This window comes from Penaeus monodon, chromosome 38, assembly GCF_015228065.2.
Source record: "Penaeus monodon isolate SGIC_2016 chromosome 38, NSTDA_Pmon_1, whole genome shotgun sequence".
NCBI lineage: Eukaryota > Metazoa > Arthropoda > Malacostraca > Decapoda > Penaeidae > Penaeus > Penaeus monodon.
The window spans coordinates 32,595,326-32,612,058 of record NC_051423.1 but is presented as its reverse complement, the minus strand read 5'-3'; the positions used below and the strand labels follow the sequence as shown (position 1 = coordinate 32,612,058).

The 16,733-nt window shown below is 36.5% G+C and overlaps 1 protein-coding gene across 4 annotated transcripts in view; it reads right to left on the bottom strand.

Annotated features, from left to right (window-relative positions):
• Positions 1 to 1,447: 1,447 nt before the first annotated feature.
• Positions 1,448 to 16,733, bottom strand: part of LOC119596913 (calcium-transporting ATPase type 2C member 1-like) — a 30,348-nt gene continuing 15,062 nt past the window's right edge. For all 4 annotated transcript variants that reach the window (XM_037946276.1, XM_037946277.1, XM_037946274.1 and 1 more), the window contains 15 exons: positions 15,280 to 15,555; positions 14,952 to 15,119; positions 14,177 to 14,365; positions 13,718 to 14,005; positions 13,370 to 13,561; positions 12,923 to 13,070; positions 11,508 to 11,593; positions 11,305 to 11,403; positions 10,764 to 10,920; positions 10,323 to 10,513; positions 9,861 to 9,989; positions 9,401 to 9,567; positions 8,905 to 9,046; positions 5,143 to 5,327; positions 1,448 to 3,791 (listed from right to left, as the gene is read on the bottom strand). In XM_037946276.1, the coding sequence (XP_037802204.1) occupies positions 3,389 to 3,791; positions 5,143 to 5,327; positions 8,905 to 9,046; positions 9,401 to 9,567; positions 9,861 to 9,989; positions 10,323 to 10,513; positions 10,764 to 10,920; positions 11,305 to 11,403; positions 11,508 to 11,593; positions 12,923 to 13,070; positions 13,370 to 13,561; positions 13,718 to 14,005; positions 14,177 to 14,365; positions 14,952 to 15,119; positions 15,280 to 15,555 (2,820 nt within the window). In that variant the 3' untranslated portion in view covers positions 1,448 to 3,388. The remainder of the gene's footprint in view (positions 3,792 to 5,142; positions 5,328 to 8,904; positions 9,047 to 9,400; positions 9,568 to 9,860; positions 9,990 to 10,322; positions 10,514 to 10,763; positions 10,921 to 11,304; positions 11,404 to 11,507; positions 11,594 to 12,922; positions 13,071 to 13,369; positions 13,562 to 13,717; positions 14,006 to 14,176; positions 14,366 to 14,951; positions 15,120 to 15,279; positions 15,556 to 16,733) is intronic.

Genomic DNA, 16,733 nt, shown 5'->3' with positions numbered 1-16,733 from the left:
CATATGTTTTTAAAACTAATGCAAAAAAAAAAAAAAAAATTATAACATGTTCTCATATTGACACAATAACTTTTATCTGCAAAAGGTGTACAAAATGTATTACTCTGTACATGTGCATGTATGTATGAACAGTCTAGGACAAAATTATACCATGAATGAAGCTTCAAAACCCTCCTACTGTAATGAAAAAGGGCCACAATTTGACAGAGATTTTGGAAGAGTTTTTGTTCATGACTGTACAAAACACACACACACTCACACTCACACTCACACTCAAACACACACTCACACTCAAACACACACTCACACTCAAACACACACACACACACACACACACACTCACACTCAACACACACACACACACTCACACTCAAACACACACACACACACACACACACACACACACACACACACTCACACTCACACACACACACACACACACACACTCACACTCACACTCACACTCAAACACACACACACACACACACACACTCAAACACACACACACACACTCACACTCAAACACACACTCACACTCAAACACACACTCTAATGCACACACGCTCAAATGCAAATACAAGCTCAAATGCACATGCATACAGACAGTAATGCTTGTTGCCAAACATTACCAGGGACCTTAAAAATGGACTCCTATGAGGCAAAGCTAAACATACAATTTCCTGTAACAGCCTCAAATATTGCCATGTTCTGCTTGACAAAACATCAGAACCATTTTAAGAGAGGCCTGAACAAGCGGTTTGTATAACACTTAGTGTAGCATTCAAGCAAGAGTGGTACTTATGACCAAGAACAAATACATCTATTCCATCACAGTTGCTGCAGCTATACATTTAGATTTAAGTGTGGACACAATAGATTTAAGGATGCTTTACAGCAGAATAATTTCGGTACATACAACAGAAATGCAAAAAGATACTACTTAAAAATAGTGAAGACAACCTTCCTTAAATTATTAAAAAAAAAAAAAAAATCCAAAATAAATATACTCTTCCTGTATTCCATATCAGTAACTGAACACAACCACATTTGAAAAATAGAGCAACTTTACTGATTGTCTTATGTACATAAAAATTATTTAAGACAGTGTGATAGTGCAAAAATCTTACATAATTACAGGAAACCACTTTTCTAGTTGATGCTCTTTCAGAACCATATGGCTTACTGTGAGAGGCATTCATAACCATAAACAGGACCACACATACAGAACACACACACACAGGTATGCAGTACTTCATTTTCAGAGGTAAATCTCTTATCTTGAAAAAAAGTATTTGATGTCAGCCTAACAAACATCAACAGAAGTGAGTGTAGCATACGCATATATCTAGACAAAATGATATGCTGCATGAATTTGAAGTTAGCTTGACAAACATCAAAAAATGAGTGCAGCTTACATATGTATCTGATATGCTACATGATTTTTTTAAATATGCTGATGGGCTAGTATTCTGTCATATATACTTTTCATGTCTTTTTTTGGAGAGAGAGAGAAAAAAAAAAGTTGGGCATCAGAGAGGCTTCATCTACATATATCCAATCTGTCAGGTGTCACTGCATCTGTGTGTGTGTGTAAAGGTACATGTGTGCATACGTATGTAACAATAAAAGTCTATCATTATCTATGAAAGTTGCTTTGCTATGGAATTCATAAATCTATGCCAAGCAAAATTTAAAATGTTTTTTTTCATCACATAAAATTATAAAATAGGTATTAAAACCTTGTAATCAACCTCTAAACATAGAAAAAAAAGACATGTGAACTGGTAACCTCTGCTATGTATTATAAGAAATGCAAATAAAAAGCAAATATTATTATACATAAGTTCAGATCACATTTAGCTATTAGATTATTATAAAAATGCATAGCAAATATAAATCTTAAGGGAGACATAATATAGTGTGATGAAATGTGTCTTAATAATCACAGGTCAAAAATAGGGAAGATGCCAAATACAAGACAATATTAACACAACCAATCTTGCTTATTATTCAAGTTACGAGGAACATAGAGCTTTCTCTTTCCCTATTTTTTACTGTTTTGAGATATGCTTTATAAATCCTTAATGTAGTTTATATATATATACCTACCTATTTCGCTCAATGACAGTAAAAGATGCTTGAATCCAAAAAGGTCTATTAATAGTTACGACAATGGTGCATTTACTTTTACTTGCTGTTGAAAAGTGCAGCCAAGCCAAATACAATTAGGTGTGAGATGGTTTATGTACATATGGTTGACATTTCTGTAGAATTTGACAGTTCCTAAATAAAAAATAAAAAACTTCTCCCCCCCTAAAAGTACACTTGAGAGGTTCAAAAAATTTCCAAGCCATAGTATACCAAACAGCCCATTCATAATTAGCTGAAAATTAATCCAATCGAATTGAAGTTTCTTTACAAACCATGGATATAGTGACCCTTTTCAGTTTTATGAATAAAAATATTTATGAACCATCAAACTAATATGTGGAGCTGAGTATATATATTATCACTGCTTCTCTGATCTTTTTCTGAACTCTTGAGTAAATAACTTTGTCTTCATGGTTGTTCATCCTATGGCTAATCAAATAAAGGTAAAAGGAGGCCTAGCAGTGAAGATATTTACAAAATCATGTCCTAAATCCTCATTAAAAGTCTAACACAGGGACAGAGTGGAAACATACCCGTAATGATAACTAAAAATATAAACATATACACAAAAGGATTTAGTAAGATATGTCTCTTCCATCAAGCAACTTAAAAATAATATAAAAACAGATTCAGTTTTAAACAGAAGTTTCTCCCTCCTTTCCGATGTCACTGACAGACATACTAATTTAAAAGAAGGATATGAACCCTTTCATAGACTATATCTTTTCCGTAAATAATACCTCAAAATCAAGCAAATAAACAAGTGTTAACAAGAAAGAAAAACTAATCTATTAAGATTTATGGCCATCTCTTCGCTGTTCTCAATAATTAACTTTTCAGATCACTAGGAAAGAAATTGAATATCTCAACATTATATGAAAAAATAGTTAAGCTTGCAGCACAGAAGAATCATGAAATATCTTCTTGATGCTTATGTTAGTTCAAACTTATGCATATCACATATCAATTAAAGAGTCTATATTTAGGAATCATTCTATAAATAATATAAAGATTAAATGACTAGTACTGAAACCTCAGTACAGATTTCTATGGCAGAAAATGTAAAGTTGAATATAAACATTTAAAAAAATTACATCATGCAAGCCAAAATGACCTGCCAAATCTCTGGTTCATGTTCACTTCATACCTTGATCATATCTGTTGTTGCAAAAAGGGTCTCTACTGATGTCAGCATTAAAAAAAAAAAAAAAAAAGGCAAAAAAAAAAGTCAAGGATACTACACAGCATCCATCCAGTTTGCCTTGGCTGATTTTTTTGACACCCAAAAGCCTTTCTTGAGGATGCCCTTAGAGTATTCCTGCCGGCGGTCCAGGAACTTCCTCAGCTCAGACACCAGTAGCACGGTGGAGGTCAGACACAGGAGGTAGATCCAGTCAGTGATATGCAGGCCCTCTGTCTGGAACACCCACTGGAGAAAAGGCAAGTAGACCACACCAAGCAGACAGCCTATGGTAGCTGTTAAAGCTATAAATAAGTACCAGTTGCTTGTGAGGCCAATCTCCAGGACTGACTTGCCTTCAGAGCGACATGACATAGCATTGAACATGTCATACATTACGAAGCAAGAGAAGGTCATTGTTGTGTCTCGGGCTGTCACCACACCATCCATCATTTCAGACCTGTGAAATAACAATAACAATTCAGCTACTACTTAGGGCTTTTTAAGTCTCACTACCCAAAAATACTGCTAAAGAGGACAGGGATAGTCATCCTCATGCCAAATATTACAATGTATATATTTACATCAGAATAGTCAATAATGTGAAGACTTCAGAGTCTGTACTGTAAGACTTTGAACAAGAAATAAATGCTGATGTAAATTTGGCTCCTGACTGCCTAATATATTCTCTTGGTAACTTTGGACCACCATTTAATGAATAGAAAATAAACAATATCTGAGGCGACCATCAACTTTTTAAAAATCTTTATTTATCTATCATCTATAGATTTATTTTTTGGTGGGGGTAGAGGGATAGTGACTTCAACTCCTTATCCTTTTATTCTGATCTCTTGGAGAGGCCACAGCTCAGTTTGAGGATCAGGGCCATTTTTTGTGAGCTATAGCAAAAAAACTGCAAAGTACAGCAGACTTATATCCCATTTCTGTAGATTTAAAAATATATCCTGATCAAACCACAAAACAAGTTTCCATTTAAAACTGCATGTTTGTCTGCATGTTTTCTGTATAAATTTCCTAATATTTTTCAAAGAAAGTGCAGCTAAATACAAGAGATTAGTGTCTTGTGGAATTTGAAATTACTACAGTGTGGGATCACTGGGAACGGCTTGCTAATCAACTTGTTTATGTTACGTTACGTTACGTAATAAATTCTTCCTAGTTATCACTGTTTATGGAAGCAAAGGGATGCAGTTGCACTTATTCTGGCAAGTCCTATCCTTGCCTATTATAAACATATTGATAGTGTTAAGATGAAAAATCTAACAGAATATATCTAAAATGTTCTATATTACCATCAAGTATGATAATCTAACTTAAAAAAAAAAAAAAAAAATCATAAATTTGTATGAATAAATTTAACGGGGGTAACCTCCCTTAGAAACTCAGATGGGAACTTGACAAGCTTAGTGTAAACTGTTGATGGCTGAAAGTTATATACATATATATATATATATATATATATATATATATATATATATATATATATATATATATATATATATATATATATATATATATATATTTTTTTTTTTTTTTTTTTTTTTTTTTTTTTTTTTGCCCCAACTTTTTTTTATTAAGTGAGTACTGGTACAATATATCAACAACTATTTAAGAAAAATGCAAAACACTTTCAAGGTCACCTTTTCAAGGGAGAACACGCTCAAAAATGCATCAATTTCAACAAAGCCAAAATAGAAAGAAAAACAAAGTGAGCATAATGCAAAACAATGATAGCCAAGGAAGAAATGGCAAAGAAAACAGCAAAAACTGAAGAAGAAATGGTAACTTACCTAAAGACCCACATAGTCCCACAGATGATAACGGCAGCTGAGATGACACAATTGCGGATGATTTTGGGCGTTATGAGGTCCTTCTTGGTGTCTCTGGGAGGCTGGACTTTCACATCTTCATCTATAGGCTCCATACCAAGAGTCAGGGCTGGAGGACCATCCATGATGACATTGATTAGCAAAATCTGGAAAGAGAAAAGAGAGAAAAATGAACAAAAGAACAAGAACACAATTTTAATTTAGTTTTATTCCATTTGTTACAATGGATATTTTTGGTGTGACATTTTGTTTGTTTCATTTTGCTTCTGGATGCCCAGGGTTTCCTTCCACAGGTGGTGAGGCATTTGAACGCAGGTCAGCAAGATTGCTAGATATACCATACAGCACACAGAAAAGACTAAAGTATCATCATCAGACAACCTGATGGAAAGAGTCATCCACAGGGAAACGAGCTAGGTGCCCATATTGCTTGAGTTAGTGATCCTGGATTATGCAAGTAACAGATCCCATGCCAGTCTCACAGTGTTGCCATCGGTTGGACACATGGTCCTGCCAACTGTTCCCATGATCCAGCGAAGAAACTTGCTACAAAAGGCATCAACACAAGACTACAAGGCATTAGATAGCGTCCAGGTTTCACTTCCATACAGCAAAACTGGTAGTATCAAGGCCTTGAAGACATGTAGCTTCGTCCTTTTGCATAGGTACCGATATCTCCAAATGCTCTTGTTGATCAAGTTCATAACTCCTGCTGCCAGACCAATCCATCTACTGACTTCTTGGTCTGACAGCCCAGAGATATGGACTACGCTACCAAGGCATGCAAAGCTCTCCGACTTCAATGTCCTCACCACAAGCATGGATCAACTGAACAGGTTCCCCTAACAGGCCCCCATAGTCCTGAATCTTGGTCTTGGTTCAGGAGACCTTTAGGCCCAAGGGCTTTACCTCATTGCTAAATGCATCAAGAGCTACCACCAGTGATTCCAGAGAATCATATAGGATTTGAACATCATTGCCCCCTATTGCTCCACACTGACTTTGGATAGTAGCTCTCCCCATTACCCAGTCCATGCAGGTGTCGAAAAGTGTTGGTGCAAGGACACAGATTTGCCTCACCCCTGACAGGGAAGAAGTTCCACAGGCCACCATTACACTTTAAAGCATTATCAGTGCCAGTATATAAGGCTTGCTATTAGGGCAATAATCCGTGTCGGAATTCCCCACTAAACACCTTCTTGAGATTGATGTAGGTTGCAAGCAACCCACATTGGCCTTCCACAATTAATCGGAGCACTAGCACATGGTGTATTGTGGACTTGCCAGGTGTGAAACGACACTGCTCCAGTCTCTGGTGCCTTTAATAGGTGGTCCTGGATCTGTTTTAGAAGAATGTGGGCGAAAACCTTGCCTGGTATATTGAGCAGTGTAATGCCACAGTAGATGCTACAGTCTCAATGATCCTCTTTCCCCTCCCAGAGAGGGATGACCACTCCCCTCAACAGGTTATGGGGAATGAAACCAGACTGCCAAGATAATAGTCAAGACTGCAGCTTTCCCACACTTCAGCTTAGAAATCACCATCCTAACCTCACATTTTGGGTAGGAGGTTCCTTGCTGATGGGTGGGTCTGGCACTTGCATCCAAGCTAACTGTTGGAGAGTCTACCTGGTGTGGCTGCTCAAAATACTCAGCCCAATATTCACGAACCCCAGTATGATCCGAGAAGATCTGTCCATCCACTGAGTGGACCTCAGCAAGATTCCTGATGAACTGTTCCTTATCCTTTCTCAGCAGTGTCTGAGCCCTGTGCACCAAAGCACGATGCAAGTCCTGATTGCCATTCAGCCAAGCCACGCAACACACTTCTGTGGTCTCCAATGTCTCTAGGGAGATGAAATTTTGCTTTGCCCTCAGGCATACACCAATGGACTCCTGCACTGCTTTGAGTGTTTTGCACATGAAAGACTCCCACAGAGCAACTGGGTCCGTCACGTTTCCAAGTTCTGTGAATCGATCAGAGACTGACGTGACGAACCCACAGGCACACTCCTCCTCTCTCAATCTTTCCAAGTGAAACTCCCTAGAATGGCCATTGGAGGGACAAGGAGTTTTGAAGTAGACCGTAGGATAGGCTATGATCAGTGTCACAGAACTCGGTACTCTGGTAAACCCTGCAGTTCTGGAGGATCCTCCATTGAGTGCTAACAAGAATGTGGTCAATCTCCTTGGCCACAGTACCCATATCACTATACCACATCCAGTAATGCAGGTTGGAGCACTGATACCAGGAGCCAAAAATCCTCATTCTCTGGGACCTAGCAAAGTCTTGATGAAGGAGTCTGTTCTTGCTGCTGGGATCAGCTTCTGAGCCATGGGGGCCGACAGACAACTCATAGCCAGCTCGATCACAGCTGGATACCGCGTTGAAGTCACACAGACTCCATACCTTTGGGGCCTCCTGCTGCTTTGAGATCCCCTAAGACTAAAGTATGAGAACACTCAATTGAGCGAATTTAGACCTGAATCTGAGATTGCTTGATTAAACCTCTCAAAATGTGGTGGACTGTTTCTCTCACATTTTTCCTTTCTTTCTTCTTCCCTGTCTGTCTGTTAACAAGGCATGGAGTGTAAAGTAAATCTAGTACCATTTGACAAGATTCTTCCTGTTGCATCCCCTCAAACCCACTCACATTCCTGCATACCTCTTCCTCATCCTTAGCCAATCATGCAAGCACAAATATAAAATAAGAATTCTTACAAAGTATGGCAAATGGCCATTTACCTTTTAGGTTTTATCTATTCCTTTTGTGGTTTACCATTTTATCTTTACTATATCAACCCATTGATGCCTGGTAACAACACTATCCATGGTAGTTTTATGTGAATTTTGTTTACACACAGATGGCTTCACAAGTGCTTAGTCAATCAGTAGGCCTACCTGCTTCACCTTAATTAATTCCACGTTCCTTTGTTTTTATCTTTTTTCCGAATACTATTAATATTGTTACCGTTGTTATTGACTATATAATTCTCAATGCTTATAACAATACTATACCAATAAAAGAAAAAAGAAAAGAAAAAAGAAAAGAAAATAAAATAAAATGAAAAGAAAAGAAGAAGAAAGAAAAAGAAAAAGAAAAAGAAAAAAGAAAAGAAAAGAAAAGAAAAGAAAAAGAAAAGAAAAAGAAAAGAAAAAGAAAAGAAGAAAAAGAAAAAGAAGAAAAGAAAAAGAAAAGAAAAGAAAAGAAAAGAAAAGAAAAGAAAAGAAGAGAAGAAGAGAAGAAAGGAAAAGAAGAAAGAAAAAGAAAAAACTCTCCAAAAGTCAGGGAAAAGGGTAAACAGTTAGGATCAGGTAAGGCTACTAATCCCTTCCTTGGTGACTTAGCCTGAGGCTGCAAGTAATGGCATATACACACACAATGTCCACTTTTGAGTTTAATATATTAATTGTTGTTAACACATAGATGGTTCAACAAGTACTTAGTCACCAAGGAGTTAATTACTAGTCCTACCTATCACACCTGTTTACCCTTTTCTTTGATTAACATAATGATAGCATTAGTTAAAAAAAAAAAAAAAATCAAGGGAAGGGGAAATCTGGAGAGGTAATGAAGTCTAATAACTGACTACTTGGTGGCTGAACAAATGTGAAGCCATCTAGATGCAGACACAGCAAAAATGGTGCATAATAACAAAAATAGTAGAGACGATGATGATATAAGAAAAGAAAAAAGTAACTTACAAATAAAATGATCTCACCTGCATGGGGTTGAGAGGACTGGGCAAGCCAAAGAGCGTGGAAAGAGCAATGAGACTGAGGGCCACGAGGCTGGTGCTCACTTGGAACTGGACGAAGTTGGTGATGTTGTGGTAGATGCACTTGCCTTCCTCAATGGCTGCCCTGAAGGTGACAGCAGGTTATATATCTAATAAAGAGTTGGTCTTGTGCAGATATTTTTCATTCTATTCATGGGAATGGATGGACAGATATATTCACATGAACACATTAAAATTAAATATAAAACAATAAAATGAACCAAACTTTTTGTAACTTTGGATATCCTATTACCACTGTCATATATTCATGCCATGAATATATGTACCTAATTGCATATATATATATATATATATATATATATAAACAATTAGGTACATTGAACTTATTTCTCCCATTCTTGTCTAATTACTATCACTCATTACTAAATATACTACAATCACAGACTTGTATTCCAAATCTAGTAGTAACACAACTCACAAAATAGTTGTAAAATTGTCGTCATTGAGTATCATATCTGCAGCCTCTTTGCTGACAGCTGAACCCATTTTGCCCATGGCTATGCCGATGTCAGAACGCTTTAGGGCTACCACATCATTAACGCCATCACCTGTCATGCTGACAATTTCTCCTCTGTCCTGAAGTGCCTATAATAAGAGAAAATATTTTAGAATTTTGTTAACATCGTAAGTAAATACATACTTACAACAAATTATTAATCTAATTTACCTTGTATGTCCTTTAAGTTGCTATACCTAATATATTGGCTCAAACAATACTCTGAAATGTGGAATGAAGTAAACAATATTCTGAAATATCATATCATATAATTTCATATAACCAATAAAGACTCAGCAGCAATATTTATGAATGAACAGAAAAAAAATCCAATGAACATCTATTCAACTAACATGTATTATGACCATAAAAATGAATTTACCTTTACAATTCGCAGCTTGTGCCTGGGTGAAACTCTGTAGAACACAGTAGCATCTTGAATAATCCCAAGCAATACGCGCTCATCCATGCTGTCTACTTGATCACCAGAATACACAGTACCAGGTCCAACCTATTGGATTAGAGGAATATAATAATGAATACACACAAAACAAAAAATAAATACAACAATCAATCAAACACAAACAGGAAAATCTGAGAATAAAATGCTAACCCAAGCCTGCTTTGAGAGGCTGTACCTATTCAATGATCACAGTCAGAGCCAAACACCCAAACAACTTTGAGTGCACACAGCATACAGAAAGCTTGACCACACATGGCATAGAATTTTGCCACCCACCATATGGGCCTAGTGCACCATGGCAAGAATAGATGCATGAATGGGTTAAAAGTGGCAGCGTATATCTCAAATACTAAAAAGTTTATAGACACCAGGTTTACATACCCTAAGACCAACTGCCTGGGCAATAGCACAAGCAGTCTCCTGTGCATCACCAGTCACCATCTTGACACTAACTCCTGTAGACTGGAGAGTAGTAACAGAAGATCTGGCTCCTTCACGTGGGGGGTCCATTATGCCAACCATTCCCATGTAGCTCAGCTCACTTGTGGACGGACCTCGTGCAATCCCAACAACTAGATTCCAAAGCAAATTTCAGTCAAAGGAAGATGAGATGGTTTCATTTTAGGGTTCACCACTTTTAAAGCATTATCACATGATGCAATCCCTCCAACCTGAGAAAGATTCTTATGAAATGGCACACATAGTCCTTACAATGGAAAGAAAAAAGGGGAAAAACACCCAGCCAGTCACTTCAGATGTGAGAGAATGGTTGAACATCTTTTACATTACATTTTACATTAGCCTATTACACTTTTTACTAACCTCGGAGTCCCTGCCTTCCACGATCTATGCAAGCTGACATGATCTGTTGACATTTCTCCTGGGACAGTGGGAGGGTAGCCATGCTCTGGTTATACTGAGTGCATGATGCCAGAACATGCTCAACACTTCCTTTAACCAGCCACTCCACTTCCCCAGTCTATGGTACAGAATGATATCAAATTAACTTTGAAATAGAAGCAGCTATGGATACCATTAAAAAATATGAACAATTGTACAATATGACAGATGGTGAGGGATTGGATGTGCATAGGGGATGAAGAGAGAGAAGAGAGATAGAAGAAAAATGGGGGAATAGAGAAAATGATGGAAATAAGAGGAAAATTGGGGGATGATGAAGGAAGGAAGGAAGGGAGGGAGGGAGAGAAGGAGAGAAGCAGAAAGAAAGGTGGAGAGGGAGATGGAGAGGGAGAGTGAGAGAAAGAGAGAGAGAGAGAGAGAAAGAGAGAGAGAGAGAGAGAGATTCACACAGATACAGAGACAGATAGGCCAAGCTGGAGAGAGAGACAAGTATACAACTTACTTTTTTATTCCTGATTTTGACTGACATTTTCTTGGTTTCAGAACTGAAAGGCATTTCTTCCAATCTTTGGTACTTATCTCGGGCATTGTACACACCATGCTGAAATGTAAAAAGTTCATATAAAGATATCTATCTGTAACAAAAATGACAAGACCAGAAACCCAATATCCATAATCATGCCTATTTAGGAAAATCATACTTACTTTAATAGCAGCAGCCAGTATGGCTCCTTCTGTAGGCTGTCCCAGCAGTTGATCGCCAACTATCTCAGCATTATTACATACAGCACCTGAAAAACAGTACAAGCATAAGAATAAAATCTATGGAATACCTGCTACAAGTTAATTAAAGACAAGTTTTAGACAAAAAATTCATTAGGGGTGATTCAATTGCAGGTTCATATGTAAGAAGGCAATTAATTATACACAAAATACCATAAGAATAATTCAATATAGGGTTTAACTGGAACTCATAGTGCAGCTAATAAAAGGTGTGTATCCCAATACCATACATACAAAACTGCCAAAAATTAGAGAACAATGGCAAGGCTAAGATACTATTTGAGATGTATAATGTGAACTATATGTAAATCTTAAGAAGTAACACAACCATATGTAAACCCACAGCTGAAGGCAAAGTGGCAGGGCATTCATGATTATGCCTATGCTGAAGTGGATGGGAGGGGACCATCAAATACTTCTAAATGAACTTAAAGACAATGGCCTATGAAGGAATTATAAATGCTGTAGGTGGATGGGGGCAATCAATCACTCCTTTAATTTTCAACACAATGCCTTCTAAAGAATAAACTGAGGGTTGCTTGTTTCATCTTACTTTCCTGGGGTATACTTGTCTTAGATAATATTACACTGATGTTCTTGTGCAATTCTGGCAAATGTGTATAGGTTTTCAGTATATACATCTCTTGTCAGCCATCCTATAATTTCAAACCAAACTCTAATTTTCTGGTATGGCCATTTGTCAGCATTGACTTTTCAGAATTTTTCTTTTGTTTCATATTATATATTTCAAATAGTATAACAGACGATCATGTATAAAATCACAACAATGAAATGCTTTTAGAGTCAAAGGACAGGAAATAAAGTAATTAAACAAGTTAAATGTTACAAAAACTCTACATCTATCATACAATGTGCAGTTTTGATCATATATAAAAAGAATATCAAAATTGCAGTTCACAACAGAAAATAGACCTCACACTAGCACATGTTAATAAGGGAAACACATTGCCTTTTGCCTATCTTCACATGATTACATGAATAATAATAATTAATAATAATAATAATAATAATAATAAAAATAGAAAATCCATAATTAACATTAATTTTGGAACTTACTGGTACACATTATTTACATAAATCAAAATATGCAGGCAGCATATTTTCCATTAAAAGAATAACATCATAAGGCTCAGCCATTCTTTTTTTTTTTTGTGTGTATGTCAAACTGTTTTTATGTATATTGGCTAAATAAACGTTATCAATCAATCAATCAATCATCCAGATTCACAATAAATTGCTTCAATGAACTCCCATGACAAGAGATCAAAGACAAAAAGAATCCTCGTGCAAGTACAAATGGCAGCAATCAAACCAACCTGTTTCCAGAAGCTTTGTGACAGCCTCATTAGCTAGGTCAGAGTAGCCTCCTTCAAATACAATGGAGCCGTCAGAGGAATAGCCTACTCCAGTGACGTGGCACTCATCGCCCTCTGATGTGATAATGGATGTTACAGTCATCTCATTCTGTGTGGAAAGAATTTAATATCCAGCATTACCTTATAAAGCATTAAAAACCAACAACAATATATGACCTATCAAATTTCATAAAGAAAAAGTTTGCTTATCTATGAAAAGTAATAAGTAAAGATATACTGCTGTATTTTTAAATGCATTCACATATGGAAATAAGTTGAAGGCTTTCATACACAAATGAACAAGTTAATTATTTACAGAAACATGTGTACCAAAAAATAAATCAGTATCTAACATCAATACTCAGCTAAGCATAAAGCAAAGATATCACAGATTCTATCCAAAATTACCTTTGTTAAAGTTCCAGTTTTATCAGAACAAACTGTTGTGACACAACCAAGAGTTTCCACTGTGTGTAAACCTTTTACTAAAGCCGAGCGCTGGGCCATACGACGAATTCCTAGACAGAGTGTCATTGTCACAACTATGGGCAAGCCCTCTGGTATTGCTGCTACAGCTAAACTTACAGCAATATTGAAGATCTGAAAGTGGGTATGTGAACTTGAATCACAGTATATAAAAAATTGGTGAAGAAAATGTCTGCATCCTGAATATACATGTAAATTTAGGTATATTTCAAAGCGGCAATCATTATTGAGATCTTAGAAAGAACAACAAAAAATGATAAGCCTGCCCACCTTGTGAATGGGAATTCCCTGATACAGGCCAAGAGCAAACACAACCCCAATGAAACAGAAGGAGAATATGGAGAGTTTCTTGGCTAGCTCATCCATGTTCTTTTGGAGAGGGGTTCTGGGAGCCTCCTCTTCCATCATCATTTTGAACAGCTCACCAAACTGGGACTTTTCTCCAGTGCTGATGACAATGCCTTTGCCACGGCCAGTGCGAACAAAAGTCCCCATATATGCAATATTGGCTAAGCTTCCAGAGGTTCCATAAGTGCTTGTGGTGACAAGGTTATTATTCTGGAAGCAAGGATTACAATTCACTTTTTAATTCTTAATTCTGTTAAAAGGATAAAGATTGGAATGAGGTAAGCATGACAGATGTAAGAATATATTTTTTTATTTATGTGATTCAGATAGTTGACATTCACATTAAATTCTCATATCAACAGAGGAAAGGGTTTTACATACTTTGTCAGCTGGCTCTGTTTCTCCTGTGAAACTGGATTCATCAATACTGAGATCATTAGCTTCAAAGAGTCTTAAATCAGCTGGGACTCGATCTCCAATGTTAAGATGGACAATGTCCCCAGGAACCAGCTCCTTTGCCTGATATTCATTAACATTACCATCACGGAGACACATGCAGGTGACGGGTACCTGAAAACAAAATTTTCTCAAAATTCTTGCCAATGATATCACTTGCTATTTAAAATACTCTCTCTCAGGATTTACTGGATATAATAGCCAATGATATCACTTGCTGTTTAAAATTCTCTCTCTGAGGATTAAGTAGATATAACATACTGTATACAGACATGATACAACTTCATTCATGTGCTGCTGACAAAATATAATTTGAGCTGTATTCACTGCAACAAATGTAGAAAAGGTATGAATGGTAGAAAGACCCACAATGCAAAACTAATTTTGATTGTGGGCCTTTCTACCATAGTATCAACATGGAAGAATGTTTTACCATTAAAAGGTATAAATATAACTGATGGACGATATATTTGAAACCGGTTAAATACATCTCTTCTATTAAGAAGATATTCATTCTTATACATACCTTTTCTAAAAATAATTTTTCTTTGTTATAAAAGTTACAACTATAGCTATCTTTACCACCATCAGTTCTATATGCAATACACAGAATCAGTAGAATGTAATATGAAAATCATACTTCATAACATAAATTATATCATTATATATAAATATCATCAGTGAACTCATAGAAGCTTACCTGCTTTTTCAATTCCTCTAGAGCTTTATCTGTTCTAAGTTCTTGAATGAAGGCAACTGTTGCAACAATCACAATAGCAAGTGTAATAACAACTGCATCATCAAACTGGCTCATACACAGAGAGACAAAGGCTGAAGCCAGCAACAGGAGGATTAGAGGTTCCTTAAACTGTAAAAAAAAAAAAAGAGCAATAATACTAACTGAGAACAGATGGAAAATTCAAGTCCTTTAATATGACAGCACCGTACAGGTACAAGCAAACTCTGGATTCTTATGATAAAACAAACAAAATCTATAAATGAAAATAAAACATGCAAAAGACACTAACCTGTCCCAGATATTTTTTCCACAAGGGGTCATCTTCAGCCTCTGAGAATTCATTGTAACCAATGACTTGTCTCCGGGTCATGACCTCTCGGGAGGGCAGGCCACTGTTGGTGTCTGTGACAAGCAAACGGGCTACCTCCTCCCATGGTAGCCCGCTTGCTTCCCGCCCATTCACCCACATCCCACTGGGAACACCCTTGCCCTCAGCACTTTGGCTTGTGGTCGATTGCGTTTCCTCGGAACTTGGGGTCGGAGATGAGAGGAGTCCGGGTCCCTCCTGTAAAAACAGTGCATGGAGATAAGGGTCTGTTCAGAATACATTTTGACTAATTTTTCTACCTCAAACACAAATGCATAGCCAATGTGTTCTGTGTTTTGGAACTATTAAAAAATATATATTCTACAGTTACTATGTGCTGGAAATAAGTATCTGTACAAAGCAACTACTTTCCCATACTGCTTTGAACAAATTAATAAACAAAACCCATTTGTCCTTTTGTTTCCCATGCAATCATAATTCTACAGTATTTCATTTAAGGTCTTACATGTGCTGAAGCTGTGCTCAATTATATCTGAAAATTAAATAATTATACTAAAGATTCTAAAGAAGTCTCTTCATATATTAACTATTTTTCAACACAGAGCACAGATCTAGCAAAAGGGACTACTACGGATTATTTCAGAATGCGCTCCTAGAAATAGTGCTGTATAATAAAGCAGGTGTATTTTGTGAGAACTATTTCCACAAAAAATAATTACATATATCTCATAGTAATCCCATTTTGTGATTAACCAATAAGCAAAAACCATGTCAGGGTGAACAATAACAAACACATTATAAAAAACTGCCAGCTCAACAAATCTTGATTGTTATATGAAAAAAAAAGGGGGGGTGAAAAATTAAATGTTTTTCATATCCTTAAAATACTGCTTAAAAAAATTCTGTCCTAATCTATTGTCTGCACAAAAAAGTCCACATTCTTAGCTCTTTCAACAGAATATAAAAAAAAAGAGGATAAAAAAAGAGAGACTAAATATAGGGAAACATGCAAGTAGAAGCTGTGATTGCCTAAACCAAGAAAATAGCTTCCCATATACTAAAGAGAACAGGTAAAAGTCACTAGCAAGGGTGCTCAAAAGTGCACAGGTTTTGTCTGATCACACAGTGATGCTTTAGGAATATCAAGCGTGATTTTCAATATTTTTTTCCAAAGAAAATGTATACAAATATAATGGCTACTCCAAACAGGTATAACAAATATCACAATTAGTTAACTTAATGTCAGCCTTCTTATCCAAATTAAAATAACTTGTTTTAATAATGATAAGAAGAAGAATGGTTAAAAAAAATCATGAAGCACCATGACAAGTTCACTGTCTTTCCCTCTTATCATACTGAAGTGATTTATGTCAGAGAACTGACTGCAACAAACTACATAGAAACACTGCATTATA